The sequence below is a fragment of the Episyrphus balteatus genome, chromosome 4 (assembly GCF_945859705.1).
Source record: "Episyrphus balteatus chromosome 4, idEpiBalt1.1, whole genome shotgun sequence".
NCBI classification, from domain to species: Eukaryota; Metazoa; Arthropoda; class Insecta; order Diptera; family Syrphidae; genus Episyrphus; species Episyrphus balteatus.
This window is the reverse complement of record NC_079137.1, coordinates 13,868,249-13,877,423: the sequence shown is the minus strand read 5'-3', so window position 1 is coordinate 13,877,423 and position 9,175 is coordinate 13,868,249. Positions and strand designations below refer to the sequence as shown.

The following is a 9,175-nucleotide window of genomic DNA, read 5'->3' as shown; positions in this document are numbered from 1 at the left end:
GTAAGTTAAAAGCAAACAAAAACAGTTTTAAACAAAATAGTACGCATACGCCACGGTTGACGTTAAGGTTTAAACTTTGAAAACTGATACAATATTATTAGCGCTGTAATATGGAATGAAAACAATTAAATGTTGTTCACTGTTATCTATTACTTAACGAAAAACTTGAGCACGGCACGATCCATCAAATATCGCTGAAACAGTACTTAAAGCACAGAGATAGAATTCTACAGAAAGATCTTTCTAAAAATTCCTTCGTTTAAAAACAGTGAGGTTCGTTCTAAAAAAAAATACAAAAGAATTCATACAATATAATTCATGTTGTTTCAACAATACTTACGTACTTGACAGCAAAACTGCATCCTGTTCACATTTCTCAAATCTTTGAACATGAACCATGAAATTTGTAGCTGGCAGAGGCGTAAGTTGAGCTGCAGAGTCCCCGGGACAATACAATTTTATTTTCTCTTTATCAAGTGAGTCATCCAAAGAAAATACTTTTAGCTCTATTCTTTTTCTTAGATTCAGAAGCAGATGTTTACGCATCAAAATCCCGAAACAAGTTTTGGTTTACAGATATGAGTTCACTGTGATCAGTGTTATGCATTTCGGCAAAAAAAAAAATTAGGTTTTTTTTTTTCTTTTTTTTCGAGAAAAAAAAATCAAGGTTAACCCCTTGCCGAAAAAAGTGCATTACAAAAAATTTCCTCCAACTTCATCGAGACAGACATCAAAAGAAAGGTCTCTTTAAGCTCTTTTCATAACTATACTCACATGCATTTTAACGGAAGACGCAACAATATTATTACACCTAAATGAAAAAAAAAGTCAAACGATAGGCAAATGGCAGTCATGAAGATTAACGAGTATCGTAGAAATAAAATGATTATCGTAATACTTAATCGCATTTGAACGACAGAACTAAGTTTTGTAACCCAGTGGTAATATGTATGATCTTAAATCCATTCTACCTCGGATTTATGTCTTACCCCGAAACAAAAGGAAACCTGATTTGAAAACAATATGTGCCCATGATTATGAAAGTGGACTAAGTCACTTTTTGCATTATTTAAAGAAGAACTTGCATAATAATTTTCTTTTAACGATTTAATTATATTTCTTTTATGAAATCACCAGAGGAGCAATAAAGAAGTTTATTTACTGCAATTTCGCTTTCAAAAAAACTTTACCCTTTAAATAATAATTATTTGTAGGCTAAATTTGATGGCATTTTTAGGAGTGACTTAGTCCACTTTCATAATTAAGGGCACATATGGATAAGTACCTTCTTACCACCAAGGAAACATTGAATCCAGTTGTCAAGTAAAGTGAACCATTTAACCTGGACGATATTAACCAACCATTTTTTCACTTGGTCCTCACATCAGATTATAGTTGAATCCAATGAAGATGGAGGTGAGAAAATTGCCCACCAAATCATCTTCTTCTTTCTTTAAATAGGTGCTGTTATGATCTGGAGAGGATTATAACTCTCCCACGTATCTACTTCACATAAGTGTAAAGAAGTAGAGAGTCAAGTAAAGCGATGACCATCAATAAAGTAAGGTAATGTAAAATCTTTTATTAAAAGATTTTTTGATTTAATTTCAAAAATTTAAAAACAAAAAATACCTCCTCGAATTCAGTTCTTTATTTTTATTTTTTTATTTTACAAATCACTATAGCAAGTTAACAAGTTAATCTTAAAATTGTTATTTATTATTACAAATCTAAAGAATATTTTTCTGTTTGGTAATATTTAAAAATAATGTTGCCTCATCGCCAGATTCCGTTTGACTTTCCATATGATCTTCAATGCAGTTTTTCAATATCGTCGAAGTCACCACACAATCTCTATTCAGTGCAAGACTCTTGTGACAATTAACAATAGCTTCCTCTAAATTTCCCATCAAAGCATAAATATATCCAATAGCTGTGTATGTTTGCGCTGATTGTGGCTTCAATAGCAAAGCAAATTGATGATGCTTCAGTGCTTCTTCATATTTCTTGTTTTTTCTGCAACAATGTCCAAGATTATTAAAGAGCGATTCCCATTTTGGTGAAATATCTTCCATGTTTTTATTCGAACGAGCTGTTACAATTTCAACTGTAGCTCGGAATATATCCTCAGCGCTATCATAACATTGATATTCGTATTTAATGATGCCTAGTTCGTGTAGAATGAATACATCGAGTGGGGCTACAAATAGAGCTTTGTAAAAGAACTGCTCCGCCAATTCAAGGTTCTTGGTCATACCGCATTCAACACCGATGTACAATAGTGGCAAATGGCACCCTCTCATCAACTGAGTGGCTTTGAAATACGCAGCCATAGCTTGATCATGTTCATTCTCCTTGGCAAATGAATGACCATATGCCAACCATGCTGGACCATAAAGCCGATCTAGTGAAGTGGCCTTGAGAAGATATCTCCTCGCTGGATCACTCTTCCCAATCAAATCGTAGTAACAACCAACAGCATACCAAGAAATCGCCTTCTCGGGATAATTATCGACCAGTTTGTGTGCCAAGTAAAACAGTTTACTACAGTCTTTCAATTCTACCAGACAACCAATCTGAACAGTCAATCCATCTCGGTGGTGAGGGTCTATCTTAAGTAACTCATTCAAAACCTGCAAACAATGTTTATATTCACAGTTGTAAAAGAGCTTTAAGGCCTTGCCGGCTAGCAAGTCAGTACTCTGTTCGATTCTAGCCAAACAAGCAGACAAAGGAATCATATTGGCTTCATCGGTGTCTTTGGAGGTGTTTAAGTTACTAAAGTTCATCCGATTTGAATCACCTTCGCTTGGAAACACCTTGGACAAGCTGTTGTTAAAGAACGATGTCTGTACATTTTTCAAATCCTCAAGAAGCTTATTCGCCGGAGACAAAATGCTCGTTGGAGGAATTGGAGCAACGAGATTCGAGATTTTTGTCTTATTCAATTGGACTTCGTGAGGCAAAGTTTTCATTATTTTACCCGTGAGATCTTTGATTGACTTGAATTTACTAAATCGACTATTTGCCAGACTATCGGCATTCATGTCCGATCCATCAGTCTCATAGTACTTTTTCAATTTACTCGAGTACAAAGCTGAAACAAGTTTAGTTTCGGCTTCAGTACATTGCTGATAGAATGGCAAATGCTGGAGGAGTTCATTCTCCTCACTTGCCATCAGCATGTCATGCTGAGTTAAGGCGTCCAATGCCTCAAAACAAAATACTGACTTGTGTAAAGCCTGGACATAATAGTCTACAGCGAGACCACGATTGTCCATGGCTTCGTAGATTTTGCCTTTAAAGAAAATAATTGAGGCAAGAACATTATTTTTATTGCTCTCATCTAACCAAATGCTACTATTGTCTCCCACAAGGCCAGACTTGCCTATGAAAGATGTCGAAAGGAATTCAAAGTCTGTCGAATTCATGAGTGTAATAGCTTCATTGTATTCTTTGGACTCATATAAACATTCAAGTACCAAGTAAAAACACATGATATTTGTCTTTTCAAGACCATGAATTTTGATAGTATATACAGCACGTTGGTATTCTTTTAGGAGGAACATACAATTAGCTTGCATGTAAATATCTCGAGGATCATTTTCACTCATTAGTGAGACTTTTTCAGCCCAAAATAATGCGGTGTTGTAGCGACGCATATCTATGAAGAATTTAACTAGTTTGCGACAATCTTCGATGTTAATGGAACCAGTCATGTTTGATTATATTGAATAGAATTTTATAATAAATAAAATTGGTTAATTAATTGAATTTCTTTTGGATTGAATTTGTTTTTAGAAAAATTCACAAAATGACAGAAATATTCACGGTAAAAAAGAATTTGACAGATGAAATTTTTTGTTTACCTCCTTCGTTCATGAATGAAAATTTTTCTTTTGTGGGAAAGAGATGAATATATTTACATAAAAGTTTTTGTTCAGGTGATGAGATTAACGAAATTTAAGAAGATTTTAATTTGAAAGTTTGAGTCGGTAATGCAGTAATTACTTAACCAAGGATTTACCACTTTTATACAACAGTTGTACAAACGTGGTGAAGTTTATTAGTAATATAATAAGTCTACTGTCATTTTTCAAAACTTTTAGAGCGAATCACTTTTTTTTTCGTTTAGTTTTGAACTGTGTTTACGTTGAATTTGACAGCTGGAGTGATTTAACGTTTGCTTTGCACGTGTTTGTGATATTAAATAATAATAAATAAATTATTCACGTGGATCTGGATCAATTTAACATGAAAACCAAAACAACGTGTAGTTCTCTATTCTGTCATGATCATTTTTTATTGAACTAAAAATTAGTTCCTATTTTGGTCAACAGGTGGCTTTTGTCTGTCGGTAGGGAGAAAAATTAGAGATAGATTAAAGGCACAGTACACATAAAGGCTTGGCCACACCGGAGGGTACGCGGTAGAGGTACAGGTAACGGTACGGGTATTTGTATGGAAAAAATTCCAAACTGACACATCAACGTTCGGGTGTGGAATTTTTTTAATACAAATATCGTTGCCGCTACCCGTACCGCTACCGCGTACCCTCCGGTGTGGCCAAGCCTTAAAAAGGTAATATATTCCGAAAGTTGTCAAAATTTGTTTGTCAAAAATTTGCACCAATCTGTCAAGTCGGCCTTTAATTTTTATATTTCAATCGCAGTAAACAGGAAATTTGTTTTTGTTTTAATTTATAAAATGTCATTTAAAAATATTATAAATTGAAAAATAACAAATTTTCTTCGTGTTTCATCGCGGAAAATGGTAAATAATTGTTTAAAAATTAGTGGTGTGCGTGGTTTATCGGTTTTTGTGCGTTTTTCGTCGGTATTTTAAACAATTAAGAATTCGGTAGCTGACATTGGTCGCCAAAGTGTCATGTTTTGACAATCTGGGACCAATGTCAGTTCGGAATATATTACCTTTTTATGTGTACTGTGGATTAAAGGCTTAAAGGCTTGGCCACACCGGAGGGTATGCGGTAGCGGTACGGGTAGCGGTAACGATATTTGTATGAAAAAAATTCAACATCTGAACGTTGATATGTCAGTTTGGAATTTTTTTCATACAAGTACCGTTACCTCTACCCGTACCGCTACCGCATACCCTCCGGTGTGGCCAAGCCTTAAAGGCTTGTCAGTTTGGAATTTTTTCCATACAAATACCCGTACCGTTACCTGTACCGCTACCGCGTACCCTCAGGTGTGGCCAAGCCTTTAAGGCTTGGCCACACCGGAGGGTACACGGTAGCGGTACGGGTAGCGGCAACGATATTTGTATTAAAAAAATTCCACACCCGAACGTTGATGTGTCAGTTTGGAATTTTTTCCATACAAATACCCGTACCGTTACCTGTACCTCTACCGCGTACCCTCCGGTGTGGCCAAGCCTTTAACTACACACCACTTTTTGAAAAAGTACAAAAGTGAAAATATTTTTTTTCTTGCTAGTGCAATTGTTTTGTGAAAAAGAGTATACAAACTGTTTATTGGACCCAAAAATAAGCTTTCTGCATCATTTGTTTTAATTTTTCAGGCCGAAACACTATACAAAAAGCGTTTGAAAATTTTCACTTTTGTACTTTTTCACTTTTTGAGCCATTTTGCAATGTAGTTAAGGCTTTAAGCCTTAATGCATTGTCAAATGCATTTTTGTATGGTTTTTCGGATTGAAAAATTAAAACAAATGACGCAGAAAGCTTATTTTTTGGTCTAAAAAACAATTTGTATACTCGTTATCACATAACAAATGCTCTATTCAGAAAAAAAATCTTTTCACTTTTGTACTTTTTCAAAAAGTGGTGTATGTAGTTAAGCCTTAAAGCCTGGTACGCTGTTCGCGCTAAATTTTAGCCGATATAAAAATCCCATACAAGTTTTCGATAATTTGTATGAGATAGATTTTAGCTCAGCTAAAATTTTTCGATGATTTGTATGGGAAAAAAATTGTTTTTGAAACCAAAAACTAAGTTTTCTGCATCTTTGTTTTATTTTCTGTCTAAAACTATCACAAAATGCGTTTGGAAATTTTCACTTTTTTACTTCTAGCAAAAACTGATTTTAAAAAAGTAGAAACTTGTATTTCTTATTAGCGCCATTAGTTCTTGGAAAGAAATTACAATTTTTTTTTTTAACCAAAAACTAAGCTTTCTGCATCATTATTTTATTTTTCTGTGAGAAGAACTATCACAAAATGCGTTTGAAAATATTCACTTTTTGCAAAAAGTGGCCGGTTGTAGTTGGTGAATGAACAATGAGCGAACAATAGATGAAAATAAAAATCTGTTTCTATTTTGATCGTTTTATTTTGCAATCATGATCTGTGTGGATCGTTGGTCATAATCATTGTCCGGATTTGTTTGCCCTAAAAAACACAAAATATGTGCGTCAAAATGAGCTTAAAATGACATGCCATAAAAAATCCAAAATATACCCTAAAAGCCAAAACTATGCCCTAAAAATCCAAAGTATGCTACAAAAATATTCAAATACTCGTATTTTGTAGGAACAAAATGTCAAACAGGAAGATCAACATTCAGGCCCATTTGCTCATACGGATCATAAATTTGATTCATAGCTAGGTCGAACAGCTCTTATTTTTTACTTAGTTTATTCCAAGTTTCTAAAAAATATTTATGTTCTACCTAGCAATGATTTAGTTTCATGCTAGAAATCCCTGGGAATTTTAATTCAAATGTCAAATAAATTTTAAATTCAATTATTTTTCATGTTTTCTGAATTTTTTTGATTAAATAATAATAAATGTGGTTAAATATTGAGGCCCATTTGCTCATACGAATCATAAATTTGATTCATAGCTAGGTCGAACATAGCCCTTGTGTTTTACTTAGTTTATTCTAAGTTGTTAAAAAAAATGTATGTTTAACCTAGCAATGTTTTACTTTCATGCGAGAAATCGCTGAGAACTTCAAATTCGAATGTCAAATCGATACAAACGTCAGTTAATTTTATTTTTTTTTGAGCAATTAAGCTGAAATTTTTTAATAATTTTGTTATTTTGTGCTTTTTTATTGCAAAAATTAATTAAATATAGTGAAACTGATAAAAAATGTGTGTTTGATTTGATAAAAAAAATTATTCATATGATGGAAATTTTTTACAAATGTGTTTGTGTGTCACAATTAAGTGACAGAAAATTGACAAATATATTAAAAAAAAATTGACAAATACTTCTGTAAACATTTATGCGAACAATTGTATCATGGTTAACGTATAAAAGTGAGTTGACCATTCTTTAGTCAATTACTGATGTTAATTTTATAGACAATATCATTTTTAAGGGATGTTATGGCTTTTTGCTCAATAAAAATTTCTTATGTAGATCATAAAACCCTTATGTTCTACTATTTCTTGCCCCTAAGTTATGTTAAACTTAGAAGAATTTATGACACGAGTTAAAGTTCGTGCAAACGATTATGTAGAACTTTAGGGTTTATGTTTCACATAAAGATTTATGTTCCGTTTCAGCAAATGGGCCTGAATTGTTTGTGTGTTCTTTTATCTTTTTTGGAAAAATTACTAATATTTCGAAAGTTTAAAAATTTTTATTTGACACAAGAATAAAATTAAAAACGTCACATAAACCTAAAATTTTGAATAAGTTGGATAAACTGTCAAATTTGTGTGCTGCAAAATTGCTTGTGTAGAAAATTTTACCCTCCACGGATGATTAATATGAAAAATATGTTTGCACGTAAGTTAAGTTCAATTTTAAGTAATCTTTTTTACTACCCGTTGCATTTTTTAAGCTATATTCCCTCGTATTTTGTAAAATAAATTTGCTTAGGTAAAACATAAACTGCTTAAGTTCTACAATTTCTTCCACCTAAGTTATGTTAAACTTAAAGGAATTTATGACACAATTTGAAGTTCGTGCAAATAACCATTATGTAGAACTTAAAGGTTTATGTTTCACAGAAATATTTAAGACTCGTTTCAGCAAATGGGCCTCAGATGTGTAATTTTTTTCTACTACCTATTTCCCGTACCGCTACTGAATATCTTTCCAGTGTGGACCTATTTTTGCACAATTTCTCAAGAACATATGGCCAAAGTGTACCTTCCTTCCGGCCATATTATTCACTAGTTTAAAAAATACATCGGGATGTAAAGAAATTGAAATGTCAAAAATAAATCCAAATCTATGATATTCACTATCACAGAGAGCACAGTACACATAATAAGGTAATATATTCCGAACGTTGTCAAAATTTGTTTGTCAAAAATGAGCACCAATCTGTCAGGTCGGCCTTTAATTTTTATATTTCAATCGCAGTAAACAGGAAATTTGTTTTTGTTTTAATTTATAAAATGTCATTTAAAAATATTATAAATTGAAAAATAACAAATTTTCTTCGTGTTTCATCGCGGAAAATGGTAAATAATTGTTTAAAAATTAGTGGTGTGCGTGGTTTATCGGTTTTTGTGCGTTTTTCGTCGGTATTTTAAACAATTAAGAATTCGGTAGCTGACATTGGTCGCCAAAGTGTCATGCTTTGACAATCTGGCGACCAATGTCAGTTCGGAATATATTACCTTTTTATGTGTACTGTGCACAGAGAGAACTATTTTCATAGTTAAAATCGGAATAACTATTTAGGATTTGGATGTATTTTTGACATTTGACAATTTTACATACAGATGTATTTTTTAAACTATAGTGAATAATATGGCCGTTAACATCAATCTATCTTTTTTCTGTCTCGTGTAAACAAACCTACACTTCATCAATTTCCATTGATGATAATGCAGTTGCGATTTTCATAAAATATAAAGAAAAATGTTAATATTCTGTAGTCTACAGAGTACACTTCAAAACAAAATTTTTCTGTTAACATAAAATGAGTAAAAAGGTTCACCATATATATATACATAAAATGAGACAACTTTAAAACGAAACAACAGTATCACATAAAAGCGGTACTAAATCTCTCCAAATAAGTGCAAGCGAAACAACCACACAAAAATAGGGTGAAGTACGAAAAATACTTTGTTTTCTTCTTACTTACTGAATCTTCTTACTCTTCTCCCTCCAATATGTGAGCAGAATATGAATTGAATTTTGTTTTTTTTTTCTTCACTTCAACACAAAAAAAAAAAATTTCACTTCGATTCGTCGTTGTCGTCGGCCAATTTGGAGTTGGGAA

At 32.8% G+C, this 9,175-nt stretch overlaps 1 protein-coding gene across 1 annotated transcript; it reads right to left on the bottom strand.

Annotated features, from left to right (window-relative positions):
- Nucleotides 1-1,629: 1,629 nt before the first annotated feature.
- Nucleotides 1,630-3,862, bottom strand: LOC129919118 (cell division cycle protein 16 homolog). The gene has a single exon (XM_055999966.1). The coding sequence runs from the start codon at nucleotides 3,717-3,719 to the stop codon at nucleotides 1,731-1,733; it is 1,989 nt and encodes a 662-aa protein (XP_055855941.1). The 5' UTR covers nucleotides 3,720-3,862; the 3' UTR covers nucleotides 1,630-1,730.
- Between the last annotated feature and the right edge of the window lie 5,313 nt (nucleotides 3,863-9,175).

What these genes read in the sequence shown, in the direction of transcription:
- LOC129919118 (XM_055999966.1), bottom strand. Translation starts at nt 3,719, where the DNA reads ATGACTGGTTCCATTAACATCGAAGATTGTCGCAAACTAGTTAAATTC.